Raw genomic sequence first — 25,012 nt, 5'->3', positions numbered from 1 at the left:
GCACACCCAACCAAATGCACATTCATGCACACACATGCACACACATGCACACACAAGCACATACATGCACACACATGCATTTATGGGCTTTACACAAAGCTTTCCCCATTTTCTTCGCACTTTTAACTTGAATTAAGATTTCTTAATATGAAAGTTTCTGGAACCTTCCTTATCAGTTTCATGTGCTTCTTTATGTTCCCAACAGTTTCAAAACACCTTGACTTTTCCTATACAGTGGTCCTTATTTTAATAATTTCGTCGTGTAGCTTTAAACTACACAATAGTAGCACAGAACTCAGTATCATTCGTGAACTCAAGAAGCAGTGACGGTAAGCCATTAACTTGAAAAAAATATGTATGTGACAGGAAAGAGGACAGAGAAAAATCCAAATATGAAAAGACTTAAGCAGAGAGAGAAATGACATTTAATGGCACTGGACAAAGATAAAAAAATGTTCTCTGAAAAGTTTGAAGATTAGGATGATTGTGGAATCTCATAGCCATATGGAAGGACGTGCTATAAAAAGGCATAAATATGAATTATCAAGAGCAACAAATCCATTAGACACAATGGGCATAGTGTCAAAACTCAAACTTTTAGGAACCCACATCTTCCCTTTTAATTTCTTTGTTTTAAAAAATTAGATATTTTCTTTATTTACATTTCAAATATTATCCCCTTTCCCCATTTCCTCTCTGAAAAATCCCCTATCCCCTCCCTCATCTCCCTGCTCTCCAACCCACCCATTCTCACTTCCTGACCTTGGCATTCCCCTATACTGAGGCATAGAGCCTTCACAGGACCAAGGGCCTCTCCTCCCACTGATGGCCAACTAGGCCATCCTCTGCTACATATACAGCTAGAGCCAAAACTTCCACCATATGTTTTCTTTGATTGGTGATTTAGTCCCAGGGAGTTCTGGGGTTACTGGTTAGTTCATATTGTTGTTCCTCCTATAAGGCTGTAAGCCCCTTCAGCTCCTTGGGTACTTTCTCTAGCTCCTTTACTGGGGACCCTGTGCTCAGTCCAGTGGATGACTGTGAGCATCCACTTCTGTATTTGTTAAGGACTGGCAGAACCTCAGAGGACACAGCTATATCAGGCTCTTGTCAGCAAAATCTTCTTGGCACCCACAATAGTGTCTGCATTTGGTGGTTGTTTATGGGATGGATCCCCAGGTGGGGCAGTCTCTGGATGGTCATTCCTTCAGTCTCTGCTCCGAACTTTGTCTCTGTAACTCCTTCCATGGGTATTTTGTTCCCCCTTTTAAGAAGGATGGAAGTATCTCTGTGTTTCCTTGTCTCTTTGAAAAGATACATTTTTTATTATTAAAGATACATTTATTATTTTCTTTATTTACATTTAAAGTGTTACCCCTTTTCCTCATTTGTCCTCCGGAAACCCCCCTGTCCCCTCCTCCTTCCCCTGCTCACTAACCCACCCATTCCCGATTCCCTGTCCTGACATTCCCCTACACTAGGGCATTGAGCCTTCACAGGACCAAGGGCCTCTCCTTTCATTGATGTCCCACAAGGTCTGTTACATATGCAGCTGGAGCCATGGGTCCGTCCAAGTGTACCCTTTGGTTGGTGGATTAGTCTGGGAGTTGTGGGGAGGAGGGTAAAGGTTGGTTCATATTGTCGTTATTCCTATGGGGCAGCAAACCCCTTCAATTCCTCGGGTCCTTTCTCTGACTCCTGCACTGGGGACCCTGTGCTCAGTCCAATGGATGGCTGTGAGCATCCACTTCTGTATTTGACAGCTATATCAGGCTCCTGTCAGCAAGCACTTGTTGGCATCCACAATAGTGTCTGGGTTTGGTAGCTGTATATGGGATGGACCCCCTGGTGGGACAGTCACTGGATGAGAACCAAATAGGCCTATTAAAAATGAGGTACAGAGCTAAACAAAGAATTCTCAACTGAGAAATACAGGCTGGCCATGAAGCACCTAAAAAAAAAAATGCTTAACATCCTTAGTCATCAGGGAAATGCAAGTCAAAACAACTCTGAGATTCCACCTCACACCAGTCAGAATGGCCAAGATTAAAGATTTAGGTGACAGCAGATGCTGGGGAGGATGTGGAGAAAGGGGAACATTCCTCTGTTGTTGGTGGGACTGCAAGCTGTTACAACCACTCTGGAAGTCAGTTGGCGGTGCCTCAAAAAATTGGACATACTACCTGAGGACCCAATTATACCATCTCTAGGCATATTCCAAGATGATGTAATAAACACGCATGCTCCACTATGTTCATAGCAGCCTTATTTATAATATCCAGAAGCTGAAAAGAACCCAGATGTCCTTCAACAGAGGAATGGATACAGAAAATGTGGGTACATTTACACAATGGAGTACTACTCAGCTATTAAAAACAATGAATTCATGAAATTCTTAGGCAAATGGATGCAACTAGAAAATATCATCCTGAGTGTGGTAACCAAGTCATAAAAGAACACACAAGGTATGAACTCACTGATAACTAGATATTAGCCCAGAAGTCTAGAATACCCAAGATACAATTTATAGACCACATGAGGCTCAGGAAGAAAGAAGATCACAGTGTGGATACTTCTGTCCATCTTAGAACGGGGATCAAAATACCCATGGGAGGAGATACAGAGACAAAGTGTGGAACAGAAACTGGAGGAAAGATACATGTAAAAATAGCAGGAAACATGAATTCCCTGCCACTGAGGAGATGGTGTGGCCACTGGACTTTTGATGAGTAGATGAGCTGCCCATCTCTATTTTGCAGATTATCCTTCTTGGACACTGAAGAATAATCTAATGAATCATCCAGAAGCGTCTAAGGCTTGGTCTTCTGACTCAATAACTTGATAAGTTAAAAAGGAAAAGTAATGTTAAATACAAAGGATAGAAACAAGAGTCTATAAATGGCACTCTTGATTTTACAACATTGATACTCTTTTCTTCAAACTGTGACAAAACTCTCTCATCCTACACTGCTACATGAAAACTGAAAGGTGTCAAAACATAGTCAGTTAACTGGCAATTTCAGAAGTGCTCATAGACTTCACGCCCAGTACCAGTGATGGAGATGCAGGGCAGAGTGTTCAGAAACAAGCCTCCTAAGCAGTCCTTCCTTTTTTGTGAGTTCCTTCTAGGGATGCGTTCAAAACATTGGTATTAAAGAAAGCAACAAGTGAGTGCATTCTGTTCTTGGGGTTAAAGATCTGTTTCCTTCAATCAGTTAGACCGTCAGTTTGAACCAGCTCATCCTGCCCTCGAGTAGTTCTTCCCAGCTAGGCAACAGGGATAGCTGTCAATTTGTAAACACCTGCTGAATGGATTTATTGATGCTGACTATACTGTGAATATTTCCCCCTTCCCCTACCCTCTATTTTTTTTCTGACCCTCCCCCTGTTTATGTCTCTAACCTGATGAACTTAATTTGTTGACATGTTGCTCTCAGTATCTTCCTCAATGCTGGGCTCACATTTCTTTCTCTTTTGCCCTTTTCTTGGCAGCCTCCCTTGCTGGAGTCCTCACAGGCACGCACACTCTCGGTGCACCAGACTCGGCTGGCTGCAGTTGGCACCGATGGATTAGAGAAACATGGTCTCCTCTCCAGGACTCATTCTTCTCCTGCAGCCTCCATGTCACCTCACCCAGCAGCCGACTGTCCCCGCCAGCCTGCCTCTGCCACTGGTAGGCATCCCTAAAGACCCTTTAATAGGCGGGAGAAATGTGTAGTTCTTGTTGGATTAGCAGATTTAAATGCTCTGCATAACTCCAACAGCAGAAGGCTCCATTTTAACCCGACGCAACCCAAATTTTATGAGGTTATGTTGGCCCCAAGACAAACGGCACATCTGATAAATCTTGGGGCTTAGTATTAATGGCCTCATAAATTGTTATCATTCAAGGGCCTGGAAAATGCATCAACAGGTGCATGGATCCCCCTTGGAAAGAAAAATCCCTACCACATTCTTGAGCAGTGTTCTTCAGACTCTTACCTTCTCCGAGCTTGGCCACAAGGAAATTTATGATGCTTGGCTTCCGCATTTGGCTCCAAAGCGTATCTCTTCCTCATTGGTTTCTTGTTATTTTTTTCTTCTGTGTTTTCTCCTGACTTCCCACACAAACGACTCCTAAGAGTCAGGGAGACCAAGGCAAGCCTTGTTTGAAACTGTGTCTGTTTGTTGCATGTCCATTTATTATGCACCTCTGGGTGGGCTTTCTGACCAACGTCTTCTTTTGCCTACAGCCGTGTTTGATATTTAAGAGTCTGACCACAGCAAGAATAAGTAGATAATTGTAAGTCCAGAACAAGGTCGGATCTGAAACGCATGCCAAAAATGGGGTCCATGTATCATACCTTGGCTCTCACACTGTGGCTAAGCAAATGAAAGATATTAAAGCCCTAAGAGAGTCCTGACGTGGACATAACAGGGAAGAATTTATACATGCATTCCCCTAAGGATCCAATGGGTTCTGTGATCATTTTAAAATCATTTTTCAGGATTCAGAGCGTAGATTTTTGGCATCTATTACCTCATGCTAATCTCTGAGCTTGAAACTATTAAAATGCCATTGTATTATTTACCGAGTTTTACTTTAAAAATCAATTAATGGATTAGCCAGGTTAATGAACTAGTTATAGACATCTTTCTAGGGTGTATATAGGAGCTAATTTGATAACCAGTTATGCCACAAGACAGCAGCATCTTATAATCATTGTTAGAGTTTAGGCGTATTTCCTTCTTTGAGTCAGCAGGGCCTCTGACCAGATCATCTACTTCCTGAATTACTGAAACTCTGCCTAGAGATAGCACAGTGCCTGCACCTGCAGCCCAGTGTCAGTGGAAGACGTTCGGATCAATCACGTCTGTGCTTTCCTCCAATTTAGCAAAATGATACTCAAAACCAGGATTCCTAATATATACAGTAATACCTTTTCTATGGTAATTTATTTTATGAGTATTAGTTTCCTCTCTCTCTCTCTCTCTCTCTCTCTCTCACATACACACACACACACACACACACACACACACACGCGCGTGCGCGCGCGCGCGCGAGAGAGAGAGAGAGAGAGAGAGAGAGAGAGAGAGAGAGAGAGAGAGAGAGAGAGAATGTGTGTGGGTGTGTGTACCACTTGCATGATGGTGCCTGCAGAGGCTAGAAGAGGGCTTTTAGATACTTCTGGAACTGGAGTTACAAATATTTATGAGCATGTGGTTCCGAGAGCCAAACCCAGGCTCTCTCTCAGCAAGAGTTAAAGAGCTCTCTTAACCTCAGAGAAGTAACCATACTTCGTTAATCTAGCAAAAGTAGGGGCCTTATTAATTAGACCCTGAATACCTTTTCCATGAAAGTGGATTGGATTTATCCTTAATAGACTACATAGTGATAACTGCCCCATTGTAATTGCATTGACTGAAGAAATCTCCTTGATGGAAGAGTAAGCTTAACTGCTCATTTCATTTGTGTTGGTCTGAGCCCTGTTGGCTCCTGTTGTTACCCTACACACAGCGTTTCTGCCATTGATTTAGAGAAGTGGTCCTTTCTTAACACACTAATCTTCCTCTACTTTTACATGTTTCTTCACTCTAAATGAAGCAAGAACCAGGAATCTTAGAGAGGGCCTATAAATTGGAGAAAAAAAAAATGTGTCCAAATGATCTGAGTGTGCAACTTCTAGAAAAGTCAGGATGACGATGGGACTACACCCATGATACTATGAACCTGACATAGCTATAACCTGATCATTCCAACTGAGACCTGGACCAATTCGGAACATTGCCTTCTGTCTCATTGTGCCATGAGGTTAATATTCATCAGAACATATATTGTAATAATTAATATGTAATAAATTTAAGACCTATTTGTGCTTAATGGATTTGGAGAGATGACTTCTTATTAAATTAATAGATTATATAAATTTCTCTTTTATAGAACAGAGATTTGTGTTTACTTGGAATTTAATTAGCTTTAGTTATGTCAACAAATAAAGTTTGCCGAGTAAAGAATTATGACTTTTTAGTTCAAATTGAGTACACTAAAAGGGAAAGTTGTTTTGTAATTACGATTCTGCTTAAGAATGGTGGGTAGTTTGCTAGTATTCTTGAGTAGAAAAGAGCCTAATTATTGTCTTTAAAATTAAAAGAGATTGCATCTTCAAGCATATGTTTTTCTCTTGAGTATTTTTTAAATTAATGGTTATTTTATTTATTTATATTTCAAATGTTGTTTTCTTTCCCCGTATCCCCTTCACAAACCTCCATCCCACTCCCTCCCTTTTGCCTCTAACAGGTTCCTCCCCCACCCTCCCACCTACTCTTGCCTCACCCCACTAGCATCTCTCTTCTCTGGGGCATTGAGCCTCCACAGGACTAAGGGCCTCCCCTCCCATTGATGCCAGATAAGGCAATCGTCTACTACATATGCAGCTGGCATCATGTATACTCTTTAGTTGGTGGTTCATCCCTGTAAGCTCTGGAGCGTCCAGTTAGTTGAAATTGTTTTTCTTCCTATGTGGTTGCCATCCCCTTCAGCTCCTTCACTCCTTCCCCTAACTCTTCCATTGGGGTCCCTGGGCTCAGTCTGATGGTCGGCTGTGAGTTTGTGCATCTGTCTTAGTCAGCTGCTTGCGGAGCCTTGTAGAGGACAGCCATACTAGCTCCTGTCTGGGAGCACTTCTTGGCATCGGGAATAGTTTCAGGGGTTTGATTATGGAAAAATAGTGCCTTTTGAAAGATTATTTAAACTAAGTATTTCATATAATAACCTCATCCCTGACCCTGAGGAAATATACATGCACATATGCATTGATGCATACATATATAAATGTAATACTCATTCCTATGATACACTTGTAAGTGGGTATATAACTCCTGTCTGAGACTGTTTGACCCACTTTCAGCATCCTTAGTTGCCTGTAGGTCTTCGTGTAGGATTGAGGCTTCCTGAGCTTCCCCATCCATGTTGACATGTCTATTGTCACTGTCCCTGTTCAGCTCGTATTTAGGCAGTCAGATCGGTGTGACTCTATTGGTATAGCCTCTGACATTCATAGGACACCCAATCTCACAGCAACTTGCTCACTTCTCTAGATCTTACACTCTCTCTGCCCTGTCTCCTGCATTGATCCCTGAGCTTCAGTTGTCTGGTTTGTATTTTGGATGTGTTCATTGATAATGTGCTGCACAACTCTTCATTTTGATTGATTGTGATTTTCCTGTAGTATGTCTCTATCTGTTGTAAAGAAAAGTATTTGTTTGGTTGGCTGGTTGGCTTTTGATGTTGCTGCTGCTTGCTTGTGTGTGTCTTTGCAGTAGGTAAAGATGACACTTATCTGCGAGTATTAGGACAAATAATTCCAATGTCATTAGGGAATATGCTGGTTTAGTAGTAGAGGTTGTAGGTTTTCCTCCAAGGTCCATGACTTCAATAGTCCTGAGTAGTTGGCTAGGTCTGCATTACCAGGTATGACTTTCCTCTTGTTCGGCTGACCATAAGTACAATTAGAGAGCTGTGGGTTACTGCCAACATGTGTACACTTTTAGGGGTAATTTGTGCCATGCTGGCCATCATTGTGGCTCATACACTCATGGCTGCATAGGACTGTTGTTGCCTCACTCTTTTGGAAGCTTACATGGCACCTTCTGGTACCATGAAAGTGGAAAGTAAGGCCCTGTTACTGAAGTCACCGTGTACTTCAGTCTCATTCAGGATTTTATAATAAGTGTTTATTTTCACAGGATAACTGACTCATAGCCTCTTTTCTGTAAAGTTAAACCAGAGCAAAACAAACAAACAGAAAGCAAAACCATAAACAAGAGAAAAGCATTCTATGGAGTAAGTGTCTTCATATAATCAGTTGCTAAAGTGACCTACACAGACCCAGTCACAGAGACTGAGCAGTCACACATGCTGGCCTGTGAACAACCTGGATTAGGACATCCCTGCGGAAAGTGTGAGTTCCTGTCACCCTTGTGGAAATGAATGCCAGGCTGTATGTAAGATTATACAAAATAGACGGATGTGGTGACACACGCCTTTAATCCCAGAATTTGGGAAGCAGAGGCAGGCGGGTTTCTGAGTTTGAGGCCAGCCTGGTCTACAGTGTGAGTTCCGGGACAGCCAGGGCTATACAGACCAGAGCTCATGTCTCTAGCTGCATATGTAGCAGAAGATGGCCCAGTCGGCCATCATTGGGAAGAGAGACCCCTAGGTCTTGTAAACTTTATATGCCCCATACAGGGGAACACCAGGGTCAAGAAGTGGGAGTGAGTGGGTAGGGGAGCAGGGTGGGAGGAGGGTACAGGGGACATTTGGGATAGCATTTGAAATGTAAATGAAGAAAATATATAATAAAAAATTTAAAACATAAAAAAACAAGGTTATACAAAAATAGTCATTAGAGGCTGGAGAGATGGCTCCGTTCAGAGCACTCGTGGCTCTTCCAAAGGACCAGCCTTTGGTTCCCAGCACACACGTGGATTCTCACTGCAGTCTGTAGTTCCATTTCTAGGGAATCCGATGCCTTCTTCTGACCTGTACAGCCCCCAGACAGGCATATTGGTGTACAGACATGCATGTGCATAAAACACCTACACATGTAAAATAAAAAAATACATAGATAGTTTAAAAATCATTAATTGATTAAATGATTAAGACACTAGATACTATTTACATGTTTGTAAGTTACAAACATCAATACATGTTCATTGAAAACAGTTTGGTTATTTGAGTACACTATAAAAAGGACCATTCATTAAGCAACCACAGTTCAAATATGGTTGTGCTTATTTTCAATATTTTTCTTATTTCCTAATTTTTGACAAAACAGAAAATTATATTTGTATTTGTGTATTCATATGTGTTTGTTCATTAGCATATGTGTATGTCCATATGATTTATACATATACACACATATGCCTTTGTTTGTGTATGCCTGTATCTTTGAGTTTTCCTAAAACAGTTTTGATTACCAACTGTATTAGATTGGAGAAATTAGTTTGCTTTTCTTGTGTAATATGTGTTTTTAACAGTTGATCTCAATTTTAAAAAGCAAAAAAAAAAAACCCCAAAAAACAGTTTATCTCAAATATATATTTGATATATCTTCTGCAAAACTCCTCTATAAGTAAAACTCAACTTGATAATGTAGGTAATATGTCAAAACACACACACACACACACACACACATAAATCTTACAAACATATTACACATTATATTATATCATCTGTATATATTGTGTTAATCCATGTATTGGGAAGAGTCTTCATATATGGAAATGTCCTCGTCTATCTTCATACATAATTGAATACATACTTACCAGAACACAAGGTTTTGTGTGAAAAAAACTCTGCGTATGTGAGGACATGCTCACAGAGGAGTTAACGTGGAAGGCAAGTCTGAGGTCAATGCAAGGCGAGCTTCTTTGCACACAGTCTGTTGCTGCTTTCTGATCAGCTCTTAGTGCATATTCCCTACCATCTTCCTAATAATTCCTACACTGTAATAGACTTTTGTGCAGTTAGATCAGAAGCCAGTGATGGAAATTTTTCCATCCATTGGTACTAGGTACTTTGATAATGTCATTTTAGTTGGCATAAAAACAAAAGTTGTAAACCATAAAAATGTTTTTAACTAGCAAAATGACACAATTTACTAATTCCTCTGTTTTGAATATTACATTATTTGCTCACTGGACACATTAAATTTTACAGATAAATAAACATCTCATGGCTGGAGAGGTAGATCCACAATGAAGAGCACTTTCAGCTCTTGAGATTTTGCAGAAGACCAGGGTTTGGTTTCCAATCCCCACACGATGGCTCTCAACCATTCTCACTCAAGCTACAGGGGATCCAATGCGCTCTCATCTCTACGGATACCAAGCACTTATGTGATGCACCAACATATATGCAGGCAAAACACTCACAGATATAAAATCAAAATCTGAAAAGTTCAAATTAAATAGCCTGGTAGTTAGTTTATGTATTCCAAAGAAAAGATAGAAAATGTGATGGAGAGTAGGCTCTGAAGAGTATGCTGGGAATGGGGAGGTCAAACCAATAAGCCTTATGGGTAGCCTGGGGTTGTGGATAGAAAGGACTACAACAACTCTAGTATGTCTGCCTAGATGCTGTCAGAAAGGACACTTGCTTCGAAATAGAGTCTCTCTGAGTGCCCTTGGAAAAAAATGGTTGCAGATCCCTAATGACGCAGAAGTCTCTAATAGGCAATGTAGTGCATTTGCATGTGTGTATAGTTTCTTGAAGCCATCTCTAGATTACATAAAATACCTACCTATGAAATGATATGTACATAGCTTGTCTATTGCTGTCTTCAGAAATAAGAACAAGGAAAGCATGGGGACACATTCGGTTCTTTTCCATAAGAAAGAGTTTGTGAGAATAGAAGACTCACTGAGGTCCTTTCTACCTACAATAGTAATCCTACAATAGATTACAATAGTAATCCTACAATTTACAAGTCATTTTGTCCTTTTAAAATGTTTTTACTATTATTTTAAAGAGATCTCTGACTTCTCAGCTTCTTGCCATCACTATTATCTGCAGTTTAAAAATACATTTCATACAATTATTTTGGTCCTGTCTAATTTTTATTACTAGCTCACAGGTGAAATGTGATAAAGGGAGGCTACTGGGATATAATACACTTTGGAAAATAATATACAAGTGTGTGGTTTTGAGCAGAAATGCTCTATAATAATCTTGGCCTTTATATTTATTAATGATTTAAGCAGATGTCCTGAGAAAGTGTGATTCTAGGTAGATACCAAAAGTGAAATAAAAAATTGAATGCTGGGAATTAGGAATGAAGATTAATAGTTTTTGTCTAAAGACGCTAGACTCATTTTTTCTCATTTACCCCGAGGACTCAGCAAAAGTAAACTGAGTCTTACTAGACTGACTGCACATCTGTAGATATGAACAGATTCCCTGGGATGAAAAGCCATAATTATGGAGAACAGGAAAGACAATATACTTGATGCTTCAACTACATCATTTCATTTAATAAGCTGAAAGCCACAGAAAATACAAGTTCAAAGCTGTCTAAAACATCAAACTTTTTAGGAAATGTGTGTGTGTGTGTGTGTGTGTGTGTGTGTGTCTGTCTGTCTGTCTGTCTGTCTGTGGATGTGTATCTGTGTGTGAGTCTGTGTGTATATCGCTGCATAGGTGTTTATGTGTCTATGTGTCTGTGTCTGTATATGTGTGCTTCTTTGGATATGTATTTGTGTGTCCATCTTTGGATATGTATTTGTGTGATATATATATATATATATATATATATATATATATATCACAAATATATATATACATATATATATGCATGTGTGTATGGAGATGTCTATGTATGTGTGGTATCCCTGTGTGTGTATGTATGTATGTATATGTCTGACTATGTGTATTTGTGTATGTGTGTGGTATCTGTGTTGTAGAAAACTTACTACTGAGCTTTAAAGTACAGGTAAAGGTTTTTAAGACTATTTTTACATAATAATTTTTCACAAGAAAGATGGGTCCCTGGGCTTATATTACAAGTTGTAACCAGTGGGACAGAAAGTGTGAAACAAAAGGAGAATTCCATATGGTTCTCAAGAGGAGCACACTGCTTTCCCAACCTGTAAGTCGCTGTTTCAGGAAGGAAAAAAAGAGAGGAAAGGGATGGAAGATGGGTAGATGTCTCACCTTACAATCTACCTGTTAGCACCTCATTGATACGTCATTAGGATGAGTCAGTAGGGGTTTGGGGCTCCAGATCTTATTTATTTCCCCTTAAATTCAAATGTCTTTCCAAGAGCTCCTGGTTTTTGTGTTAGAATCTCCAGATACCAGGCAATAGATTTAAAGTACTACAGCTTGTTTTGTAATTTTAGTTTTTATTGATAGTATATGTTTTTTAAAAAAGTTAAAATGGGGAAAGTAACTATCTAAATGGATTTAGATTTACATAAAATGTAGAACTAGTTCAGAAACTCAATAATTATATTTTGTACTCTTAAAGAATATATTTGACTGTGGCAGATATTTGTACTTCTTATTTCTGTATTATTTTTATCATTTGTTGTAGTGTGGAACAGAAGTTGAAAATTTATTAAGCAGCTCCAAGTATGCAATGCAAGTTATAAATCACTTTGATAAAGACAAATCGTGAGGACACACCTGCACACTTGGTGTTTTGGGAGTTACTTCTTGCTGCTTGCCTCTTTTCTGACCTTTTTAAACATCTTCCTTTTGGCTTACTTCAGAATATTCATTTGTGTTGAGTTTGGTATAAAATGAAAACAGTGAAATTATGCAATATGTTTTATATAAATATAAAATGTGGACAAAGAAATGCTTGCTGGCAAAAAGACAAGGTGTATAAAACAAAGGGGAGCATGTCACTGATGACGACACAAGCACCACGACTCCAAGCAGATCTACTGGCTGAAGTCATCAAGGAACCCTGAATCTCAGAAGTGCCACCCACTTCTTGAGTCTACTCACCTGTAGTTTTCCCTTGTTTGTTTCAGTACACTCGGGGTGAGGGGTTGGGTAGCTGCTGTACTCCAAACAAGGCTGTCAGAGCTGGGAATTCAAAATGAAATAATGCAACTATAGTCAGTGCTTCCATATACCCAACCACAGAATGGAGAAAAGATGATATAAAGAAAAAATGTGCCATTAGTAATGTTCATCAGCACCCAGAAGGAGCCCTAAGATCACAGAGAAACTTGAAGAGGTCAGACACACTGGTACAAGTGATCTAGTTTACAGATCTTGGGCATTGCCTTTTGGGGAAGGAGACATCAAAACTGAGCCTTGAAGAATGAAATGGAATGACCCAGCTGAGAGTTGGAGGTTGGAAGTTGAGGAAGGACTTCGGGCATAGACATGACAGAATATAGAAAGATCTCAAGCTGGCAGGTTATGACCTTATTGAGGAATGAAAGGAAAGCCTTGTGGTAGAAACAGAAACCTATGGGAGGAATGTGCAAAGAAAACGTCAGAAGAGAGAAGGGGCTTATCTGTGCTGTATTCATAAAATGTCACTCTCTGCAGTGAGGGGAAGTTTGTGAACAAAGTAGCTAGTGTGGTGTGGCAAAGGAAACAGGAAAATCAAGAAGCTGGTTCCCAGCTATCTTGGGAGTTCAGATTAGAGAGCATAGTCCTTTGGATAACGTATGGTTTATGCCAAGGAGATAAGAAGTGAGTGATTCAAGATCTGTTTGGGAAGAAAAACAGATACACCTTTTGAGTCTAGAGAATATCAAGGGGACAGCAAGGTTTCTGGTGTGAGCAATAAAGGCTCTTAAAGTCCCTTGTCGAAATGAAGAGCACCAAGTGTTGTTTAAGATCAAGAATTAGAGGCATTAGCATTTAGGTAAACCAGCATCCAGACATCCAAGAAGAAATTTCAGCATCCAAATAGATAAGTGTGTGAGTCTGCAGCTAGGAAGAGAGAGCCAGGCTGAGAGAAACTCAAGGAGATTAGGAGCAGGCCTAGGGACAGGTTTTGAAGCCAGTGAGTCTTAAGAATGGTTATTATTTGGAACAGATACACAATATTTTCTGTCAGACATAATTTTTACCACATGGTTTCAAAATGCAGATGTCATTCTTCTGCATGACTTTAGTGCACTCAGGGGAAAGTACTTCCCATCTTCAGTGACATTTCTCTAACATAATAATGTAGGTCAAAGGGAAAATGAAATTTGTTTAAGTCAGTTTATGGTACCAGATCGATGGCTGGCCTTTATAAGTTACTAAGGAGCCTTTATTATTGCTCTTTAATTTCTTGTCACAGGCACTGGATCCCCCATCAGCTAGAAAAAAAGTACTTGAGTGGTCATTTATTGGAAGATATTTGAGGGGCTAATTAAATCATGATAACCAACAGTTTTATAAATAACATTATGCCTTGCCCAGCCAAAAATCCTACATTATGCCCCACTAATAACTTTTTTCAACCAATCTTTGTAAAAGTTTTCCCCTCATAGGGTATAACTAAAACACCACATTTAAGTAACTCGTGATGCTAAGTTTTATTATCTATAAAATCTGTAGTAAAGGCATTATAATTGATACTCATTTTAAAAGAAATTCTCCAGGAGTCACACATAAGATCCACACTTGTCATTGTGTGGCTTGGCTTTCTATTTGACATGCATAGCTTTGGACTTGACCTAACTGGGTTCTTTTGTTTGTTTATTTGTTTTGTTTTGTTTTTTGGTTTTGGTTTTTTGAGAAAGGGTTTCTCTGTGTAGCCTTGGCTGTCCTGGAACTCACTTTGTAGACTAGGCTGGCCTGGAACTCAGAAATCCACCTGCCTCTGCCTCCCTAGTGCTGGGATTAAAGGCATGTGCCACCACGCCCAGCTCCTAACTGGGTTCTTTGGGGGGGGGGGGAATTAAGAAAGGACAGACGCACAGACACACTTGTAGGTAAAGTGGCACCGGGCGGGCTGTGTGCTCCGCCAGGGTTGCACTAGAGGCTCAGAAAATCAGTCTTTTGGTTTCATAGCATTGAATGCAGAGGCGGGTTTGTTGTCTGCAGCTGCGTGAGTGCTTGGCTAACTGATCTGAGTAGCAAGTCTCTTCAGGAAGGCGGTCTCAGGATAGAATCTTCCTGGGGAAGGATAGGGTTGATAGTTCTACAACGTCACACCCATGATGAGGATGATGCAGCTATTATGTCTGCACACATTGGTTTTAGCTAACAGCCAACCCTTCTGTGTCAATGCCAGTCCTTGGGCCATTTGCTGCACTGGGACCTTTGCCATGGCTGTGCTCCTGTCAATGACACACATTCACTCAGGACTTCATCTGCTCCCCCACTGACATAACTGTTGAGGAAAGCTTCTGGCCAGGCCATGAGGAAGTCTCAAGTCCCAGGTTGTAGTCAACAGTGAAGCTGTAGTTGATGGTTTCTGCGTAAACTAGTTTTAGCTACAGGCCAATCCTTTGTAACTTACATATTAGATCAGAAGACATTGCCGTCCTTTTGAGCCTGACTTGGGGAAAGCCTTGTTATTGCTACAAGTCTGAAGCATTAGCATCCTTGAGTCCTCTGTGATCTCATCTGCAACGTCCATATTCTCAGAGCTTTGTCTACTCCCATGCAGCGTATTTCTTGTATAATTGCAAATATTGTAATAGAAACACAGGAAGCAAAGAAACTTCCTAGGCAGCTTTGATGGAGTTGCTAAACCGAGTAGGGAAAACTTTGGAAACTACCCCAGTTTATTCTAACAAATATCCCTAAAGTAAAACTCCAATTTACTCAAAAGTAATTACAGGGTTTTAAAAAACTGCTTAATTTATAACTTCACTGACAAAATTAGAACCCATATAGGAATGAATTATCTGCCTCAAAGTGTTTTCAATTATTAGAATTATTTGAAATACTTATAAGACTTAATTGTGTATATGCTAAATATATATAAATTATATATTTACTATAATTATATAATTATATAATATTTGTGTGTGTGTATACAATATACCACTTTACATATTTAGTGAACTAAGGCTTAAGTACTGTTTAATCTATGGGTAGGGTTTTTTTGTTGTTGTTTTTTGTTTTTTTTTTTTTTACAGACATACAGGGCTAAATAGCTGTCACCTGGTTCTGAGAACTACCTCAGACTAATTATTTTATCTTCTCGTGTATCTCAACTTTTGACTGTATTTTCTTTGTCTCATAGGAATTGCCTATGACCCTCTGATGCTGAAACACCAGTGCATCTGTGGCAGTTCCACCACCCACCCTGAGCACGCCGGGCGAATTCAGAGCATCTGGTCACGGCTGCAAGAAACGGGGCTGCTAAATAAATGTGAGGTAATCCTGGATTGGCCACACTCTTTTACTTACTTAAATAAATCATGTAAAGAGGCTAGCATTCATCTGCGTGGTAGTAGAAAAAATGTTAACCATTCAGGGCAAACTCCGTGATTGATCGTGAGCCAAGGACACAAGGAGCACCAAGCTTCCCGTTGTCTCTGGGCTGGTTGCACAGTAGGTTCTCGGTGTTTAATGGCCAGATTAGCTGTTCCATCATAGTTCCAGTGCATATGCTAAAACATTGAGTGTATTTTATCATACCTTTATTGTCTATGGAGTATGGCATCATTATTGCAAATTAGCATTGAAAATCAGGTTAATCTGAGAAGCTCTTTGCAAAGTGTTAAATACTTGCAATTACTGTTTTGAACTCTACTTACAACTCAGGCGGATGATGTTCTGCTTATAAAAGGAGCAGCTATAAAGATTGACAGTTCTCACTAAAGCCAGTCTCCTTTTTATTGACATGACTAAGTGATGCCTTTATAACTCTGTGATACGTTTCAATATTTTTATTTTACCAATTTCCTCTGGGCTCATGTTTTTAGACTGCTGGTAAGCCACTTGCCCGCTTTAAAGGCTTGATTCTTTAGGTTCTCTGGGTCAAAACAAAAACTGATAACAATTTAGAAGGATATCTATCAAATTTACAAAATCTAGAATAAATGAGTAGCACCTGTTTGACTTGTTTATCCTGAATGTCCGTTTTGTCTAAAACCCAGTAGCATTCTACACCTAGTAGCATTCTACACCTGAGTTTGAAATATTTTTGAAAGAAGAAATATTCTCTGTACATTTTTTTGTGTTGATTTTAGCATTTCTTGATTAAGAAGCCTTTCACTGAGTCTATATTGCTTTCAAGACATGTTGCAACTACTGGCAGTAAAATCTCAGTACAAGATGTATAGCATCCCTGTCCCTACAGATGGACATTCCAGCATGAGGAATTTTGCTGATCATGCTTTTATGTGGATGTATGAAGGAAATTCAGTACAGTTATTTTCTGGGGTTGGCATCTAGGGAGATGAATAGCATTTGATTATAACTATGGTTTGAGAGCACTGATCTATTAAGAACATATTCAAATATCTATACTTCAATAAAATAACAATTACTTTAACATTTATTATGGTTACTGTTATTAATTTTATTTATGTGGGTGCCTGTACCTGCATCGAGAACATCACTTAGACATCACCACTGAGCCATCTCCTCAGCCTGAATCATAAATGGTGTTATGCATTTCAAGTTATAAGAATCTTACCTGGATATTTGCATATTGTATGCAAACATAAGATAATGTTTTTCAGTGTTGATTATGTTAGGCATTTGTAGTTTATATATTGATGGTATCAATTCTAAGCACATCTTTGGAAACTCCTATAGTAATTTTAGCAACCCAAAACGCAGTCAACAAAATTAACATTCAATTTCAAATTAGTTAAGTAAATCTATAGCTAGATCTTACCAAATCCAGAGCCTGAGGCAGGAGAATCACAAATTTAATGATCACTTTAGTTACTCAATGAATTCAAAACCAGGCTGGTTAACTTTGATTAAAACCTGCCTTATAATTCTAAAAGCAAAAAGAGGGCTGCAGATATAACCTAATATTAGAGCCTTTGCCTAGTGTCTGTTTAATCTCTAGCATGGAATGAAGCAGAGCAAAGACACAAATTATAATAGAAGAAGAAGAAGAAGAAGAAGAAGAAGAAGAAGAAGAAGAAGAAGAAGAAGAAGAAGAAGAAGAAGAAGAAGAAGAAGAAGACAGATGGATACATAAGTAGATACATATATGTAGATATGTAAATGCATAAATAGATATTCTGCAACAGACATAATGTTCCTAAGGCCAAATGTAATTGCCTATATTTGATGCTATGGCTTAAAGGTGTCTCATCCTTCCCTTCTCTTTGAGATCAATTTTAAGCTTAACTAAGTGAACAATTTATTCTGCACTATAGAATTATCAATCTTTTTAACGTCATAGCATTGTTCATGTCTGGCAGTTCATTAGCAGTTAGGGTTGTAGAGGAGGACACCAGAGCAGTGACGAGGCTGGAGGTGTCCCAAGCTCATATGTGGACTCACCAAACACCTCTCAGATTTAAAGTTTCTACTTTTCAGTAAATATATCCTTCAGCTAAGAAGCCCAAGGTGAAGGAAAATGCGCCGCACTGACTCCTCCTTTCCTGGGTAAAGGACTCATTCATCTCTTCCCATTGCCATCTACATGATTTGGCAAAGGGCTTTTATAGTCTCTGGTTAGTTTTGGAGTTGGTTATCTTTAACTATTTCATGGTTTTGGAAAATGGGACTTGGGTGGCAAACCAGTCTTTTTTGCACATATCCCTCAGGGAGTGCATGAAATAGGAGAATGGGGAGATGTAGTTTTGGTAGGCTGATCCTAGTGGACAAATGCATCTTTCCTGTGAGCCTCCCTGCCTCACCTTTGCACCTGCTGAAGGTATTTTCCTGTTTAGCAATGTCTTATTCCTTTGTCATCTGAGGCATTGTTGTTTAAATTTTTGTGATGCAGGTCTTTGTCCTGCCCTGTAACAGCCGGCTTTTTAACCCTTTGCTCCAAACTTTGTTTCTGTAACTCCTTAACCAGTTGCATTGGCACTGGCTGATGACTTCAATGCATTGTTGGGTAGGGAAGTCTATTTTTAAAAGAAGTGCTTTCTGACAGGAGCCTGATATAGCTGTCTCCTCAGAGGCTCTGCCAGAGACTGACAAATACAGAAATGGATGCTCGCAGTGAAGCATTGGACTGAGCACTGGGTCCCCAGTGGAGGAGTTAGAGAAAGGACTGAGGGAGCTGAAGGGGTTTGCAGCCCCATAGGAAGAACAACAATATGAGCCAACCAGACCTCTTCCCCCAGAGCTCCCAGGGACTAAACCACCAACCAAAGAGTACACATGGAGGGACTCATGGCTCCAGCAGCATATGTAGCAGAGGATATCCTTGTGTAACATCAATGGGTGGAGAGGCCTTTAGCCCTGCAAAGGCTCGATGCCCCAGTATAGGGGAAGCCAGGTCAGGAAAGAGGGTGTGGGTGGGTGGATGGAGAGAATACCCTTATAAAAGCAGAAGGAAGGGGAGATGGGATGGGGGATTTTGGAGAGGAAACAGGGAAAGTGGATAACATTTGAAATGTAAAGAAAATATCTAATAAAAAATTCTTTAAAAAAAGAAAGCAAATGGTGGACACGGATGGAATGTTGTATTGTTCCCACTGATTTTAAAGTGTTCAAGAATTATAATCATTCTTTTCTGGCCAGGCATCCTTTTCAGTCCCTAAAATATATTATTTCAAACCACACAAATTAGGTTTATACAACTTTGCCCGATTTGATACAAACATCGGAAAGAAGTACCACAAGTGTAAAGTTCGTAGGAATAAGTAAGGTTAGTCCCAACCTCATCATGCATGCAGGAGCCTTTCTAGTAACAGGTGATCCTCCATTAACAAAACACGGGTTTTTTTGTTCATTTGCTTGGTGTTTTCAAGACTTAGTCTAGCCCTGCATACTGTTGAACCTCCTGCCACAGTGTGGTGATTTGGATGAAGGTATCCCCCATAGCCCCATGGATTTGAACACTTGATCTCCAGTTTATGCTGCTGTTTGAGGATGTCATGCAGTATTTTATAAGTGGAACCTTGCCAGAGGAAATACCTCACAAGGGAAAGCTTTCAAAATTGATAGCTTTGTCCTTTTTCCTGCTTGCCTCTGCTTCCTGTGTATGAATGGAACTGTGTTCCCTCAGCGGCCTGCCCTGACTGCCAGGCTTCCCCAGACTGTCACTATGAGTCCTGCCACCACCACCATAGTGGACTCTACCCCGCTGGAATTGGTAGTCAAGTAAACATAGTCTTCCCCTAAATTGCTTTTAGTTACAGCATTTTATCATAGCAACACAAAAGGAAACCAATATACAGTGTCTCCCAGGTGTCTGCATGGCTTGGATTAGCTCTTAATGCACACTAAGCACAGATGTCTTATCAAAACATCTCAATAATGCACATAGACCACCCTCTTTTATAAATTAAAGTATGTTGCAGCCGTGGGTATTTAAGTGAAGAAGCAATTGCCCAGATGAAAGTAATTGCTCCTTGATTTTACAGATTTCTACCTAATTTCTAAAACCATTTTTTTTTTTTTTAGACATTCACTTTTATACACTTCAGAATCTAACATCTGCCTCGGATGATAATTTTGGAAATATGCAAAATAAAATTTTTAGAAATCTTAAAGTAAACAAATGCAATCCATTTTCCTAGAGACTTTTTCTTGTATGTAAAATAAGTATTCCACCCCAAAAGGGGGTGGAATCGTTTCATGACCTCTTATTCTTCTCTTCCCAATGCATTTAACTAGAAAATAGAGAAAAAAAATTTTAAATGAAAAAAGAAAAAAAACCAACAGAATGTTTCAAAGAAATTTGGTCTATTTAAACATAGTAGCACCTTTACCCATATCCAGAACTCCCCTGAGAGTTAAATAATTGCAAAATTGTATGTTCTCCTAGATTTCTTTAAAGTTTTCTACAAACTCATTTTAATATGAATGTATCAATGTATTGTTAAAGTTTTTTGCAATGACTCAAAACTTTCTATCTCATACTAAACTATTTGGAAAATTTGAAGTCTATAAAATAAAAACTAAAAAAAAAAAAAAAAAAAAAAAAAAAAAGCAAAGGTCCTACATGCCACCCCCTTTGGCTAGTTAAAATGCAGAGAAGCCTCCTGCCCTAAAGGGTTTCTAGTCATTGATCCTGAACCTGCTAATGAAATCAAAGACAGTGATAAAATCTGCTTGACAGGGTTAACTTACTCATTCCAACAGAGGAAGTTGGGTTGCAGCCCTGCTGGGTGTGACTATTTAATAAAGTACACTATAGATTTAACCAAGTACATTACTTCTAAAGTGTCCAGGACACCTGAGCTCCCTTCCCTGATGCTAATCCATGTGAAGAAGAGGAGGTATAGTCCTGTGGGTTGCTCTCTCAAGGATTGAGGGCCAGGTATATTAGGAAGTTGTCTCTGTTTCCTAGGCAACCTGAACAATGTCCACTCGTGGCAATGTCCTCTCAAATCATCCATTCCAAAGAGACAGAATATACTCATCTTCATAGATAAGGACAACCAAGTGGGGGAAAAAAGATGCATTCAACCTATGTCATTACATCCCTTCCAACTCTCTAAATTCACACTTTGGGACAACATTTTTCTCTCCAGGTCATTGCAAATATTCATGGTGAGAAATCAACCTGCGTTTACAGAAAAAAAGAAATCTTAAGTGTTAGTTTATGTCAAAATACTCTAAGGGATGTTTAAATACAGACTGCTCCAACTCCAGTGTTTCTTACTCCGTAGGCTTATATTAAGGGTTGAATCTGTGAGTGTGCAAAGTGACCCTGTGAGTGTCATCATATCTTGATGACTGTGATATACTTGTTCATTGGTATTTATCAAGCATTTGTGGTTTTTTAGACAGCTGTTAGGAGACTAAGGAGAAAAGACTCATCTTGGATCAGCTAACATTGATCAAATGTTTATACAAATGCACATGTAATCACAGCCTTAAAAGGCTTTAAGTCACTTCTTTGGCACTGCTGTCATTATGAAGAAGAACTTTGTTGATCAAGCTTAGAGAGGGAAAGGGAACAAGACTGTGGTCAGCAGTCCCAAATGTGTTAACAGCATCAGAGGGCTCGATGAGCAAGTTAAAGAGCAGAGATGCACAGCATCAGAGGGCTCGATGAGCAAGTTAAAGAGCAGAGATGCACAGCATCAGAGGGCTCGATGAGCAAGTTAAAGAGCGGAGATGCACAGCATCAGAGGGCTCGATGAGCAAGTTAAAGAGCGGAGATGCACAGCATCAGAGGGCTGGATGAACAAGTTAAAGAGCTGGGATGCTATGTGTTAGAATGAAGAGGACCCATCCCAGACCTTACATTAAGTAACCCTCCCTCCTTCCTGTTCCTATTCTGGCTCTCTTTTTGTATTGAAGTTGCAATTAACCCTGGACAAAAGACAAGGACACTCCATCAAACGGACTAGGTAATCTTATACTTATGAAATAACAATGATATCCAGGAAAAAGTATCATTTTAAAACATTAAAAGGATTATTTCTTTCCAAAATAATAGAGTGAGCTACAAACCAAAGTGTTTGTTTTTTAAATTAACCACAATAGAGCCCACAAAAGTGATTGTTCACTATTATATTTAACCTTGATTCTGCCTTTAATTATCTGTGCACCTTACATCATTTAACCTTGCTGGTGATTGGTCCTTTCATGTCAACATGAAGGTGTTGGGTAGAGTATTTGCTCAGATTGCTTCCAGCTTTGATATTGTATGAAATCAGAATGGCTGTGGAATTCATCTGAGATCTATATTCTTGGCTCACACGTAGATTTAACTCCTGAGGATGTTTTGATAAACACACTGCTGTTAGTTTGTGAGCTATGGTGCGATTTGGCTCTGCTGTGCAGTCCTGATTAGCGCCAGAGAAAACATTAGTCCTTATTATACCAGTACGTGGTGGTTATATGGGTTAACCTCTTGGCAGGAAGTGGCACCCTGTTTTTAAAAATTGAGGTGGTTAGTACTCTTCCATGCCAATACCATTTAATATTTTCCTGATTGAATCACTCATACTTACGCTCATACTTTAGCTATTCTCTTGGGGGAAAAAAAAAAAAAGCCAGCAACATTTTGGGTCACCATGAAAAATGGATCCAGAGGGGTCATTCAGAGTCCTCTTCAGAAATAAGCTCTTTAATTAGGTAGCCTACCTTGCAAAGTATGTGTGCTCCTGAAGAGAAGAATGGGAAAAAAAGATTTCAGTTTAACCCATCATCTGTTAGAAATGCACTTGTAGTTGTTTTTCTAGAAGCTTCCATAGCTCCCTGCCCCACCAAGCCACCCACAGACATTTGCTTGCTCTCACAGTTGTTTTGAGAATAATAATGTTTTATAATGCTTTTGTTGGATTGCACATTATGTGGAATTTGCATTGCCTCCTTGTGACTAATGTTGAATAACTTGGTTTCGCTTAATTCATAAGAACAAACCCTAAGCAACACACTGTGCTGAAATGTTTTAACTTTTTTAATCAAGTGCCAACACAAAGTAATTACCAAACAATTCTGGGACACAACCAAGCTACCGTTGCTCCTTCTGGGACTGCTCAAGGAGAGACCAAGTTTAGAGGAAAATCATAAGATTCCCCAGTAGCTTGGGACAGGACCTCTAAAACACATTTTCCTGCATACAAAGCTGAATTTAAAATACTCTATTTAAACCCACATAAGGAAATATATATCTCTGTGGGAAGGTTTTGAAATGCACAGGTTTTTTTGACATCAAGACTGCAAAGCACTAAATACTACTAGTTAATGGAAATCCAATTAAACATTTGTTGTATAGACCACTCTAACTAGATGGTAGCACATTTGTTTAGTTTGTGTACGTGCATGTGCACACACACATACACGCACACACAAAAATTATTTTAAATCATGTATGTGCCTTGGAACCCAACCAAAATGTAACAAACTCAAACCAAGAGGCTTGTGAATTGTATCTAAAGAATATAGTGGTTTGGAAAGGGTACAAATGTACTAGGTATAATTCGTAAGCTAGAAGTGTGGGGGGGCCTCTGTTTCAAGAAGTTTTTGTGTGTCATAGTACACTGGACTCAGACAAGCATGAAAAGCACCTGCAAATTATAACAAGATCTTTCATGATTTAGAATTTTAAAACTTTTGCAAAACTGTCAGTATTACTATGGGGGAAAAAAAGGAGACAGAAAATTTTCCTTTTTGCAGGAACCTGGATGTTGAGGCAGGGCTTCTTGAAGAGCATCATTGAGTCTCATTCTAAACACTGAATAATTATGCAGCCTTTAGCCTTTAACATTTTTCAGTATAAAGCAACACAAAATGTTCATTGATAGAAACTTTGTTGTATGCACGATTACTAATAAAAAACAGTGTTTAAGCCAAACTTTTAAATTACTTATAATTAAAAAGTAATTATAACATGGAATTCTTTTCATATGATTTTGAATATTGAGCAGTTAAAGTTAGAGATCATGTCTTGGGTTCCCCTGCTCTTATTTTCAGGTGAACATAATGTTTTGAAATTGAAGTAAATAAAAATCAAAAGCATATACTGTATATGTTTGTTATTTCTGAAGACTTTAATAGTAAAATGGGGTTTTCAGGTTCTCCAAAGGATTTTATAACATTTGAAATATTTAATTGAATTATAATTACTGGATTACATAATATGAAGGCACATTGGAGGCATGTAGCGTTTTGAAGACAGCAAAATATTTCCTACCCTTATTTCATATTCCACCATCCCAAATGGTGGTTACTCACAGTATCTGGGAAGAACACATTGCTCTCTCTGGCATGTGGTTCATGGCCTAGTCTGTCCTTAAACACACACTGAATAATTATGTCTGGTACCCAGATACAGCTCATTTGAAGCTCTGATGCCCAAGCACCAAAACCCCTTAAACTTCTCTATCATATCCTAAGATGTTGCCCATGTCAAGAATGAGTGCAAAGTAATTCAACTCCTAACATAACTTTTAAAAGTGAGGAAGATGGATCTTATATTTAAGAATGGAAGAGTTACAGTTTCAAGAATTTGCTGGAGACACAAAGGGGTTGTTACCCAGAAGTACAAGCTGGGAATAAAAGACAGAAGCAAACAATTTGCTCATGTATTGAGTTCAATCTTCAGTCTCCGCAGCTTAAACAACAACAACAACACAAGCAAGCAACAACAGACAAAAACAGAAGTCACATACACACACACATACACACACACACACACATACATCACTGTCATTGGAAGAAAAACTGGGAGAAAAGTTATTATTTGAAGCCCTAACCTTTTCAGAACACTTTTTAAAAGACACTTTAAAATATATTTATTTCTTCTAACTGTGTGTTGAGGGGTGGGGAAGTCTGGGATGATCATAGTGGGAAGGTTCTCTCTGATTACCAAGTAGGACTTAGGGTGTTAGGCCTCATAGCAACTGCCGTTACCCACTACACCACCTCCCCAGCTAAGAAAACCTATGGCTTTTCATAATTGTGATCACACCTATAATCATTGGCTTCACTTGAAACTCTGTTGAAAATACTCCCGTG

The 25,012-nt window shown here is 39.2% G+C and overlaps 1 protein-coding gene across 13 annotated transcripts in view; it reads left to right on the top strand.

The window, feature by feature from the left end:
- Nucleotides 1-25,012, top strand: part of Hdac9 (histone deacetylase 9) — an 822,768-nt gene that overhangs the window by 579,058 nt on the left and 218,698 nt on the right. For all 13 annotated transcript variants that reach the window (XM_021201632.2, XM_029540516.1, XM_029540526.1 and 10 more), the window contains 2 exons: nucleotides 3,493-3,673; nucleotides 15,693-15,826. In XM_021201632.2, coding sequence (XP_021057291.2) covers nucleotides 3,493-3,673; nucleotides 15,693-15,826 — 315 coding nt within the window. The remainder of the gene's footprint in view (nucleotides 1-3,492; nucleotides 3,674-15,692; nucleotides 15,827-25,012) is intronic.

This window comes from Mus pahari, chromosome 7 (assembly GCF_900095145.1).
Source record: "Mus pahari chromosome 7, PAHARI_EIJ_v1.1, whole genome shotgun sequence".
Taxonomy (NCBI): Eukaryota; Metazoa; Chordata; class Mammalia; order Rodentia; family Muridae; genus Mus; species Mus pahari.
The sequence above is the reverse complement of the archived record's forward strand: the minus strand, read 5'-3'. Positions and strand labels throughout refer to the sequence as shown.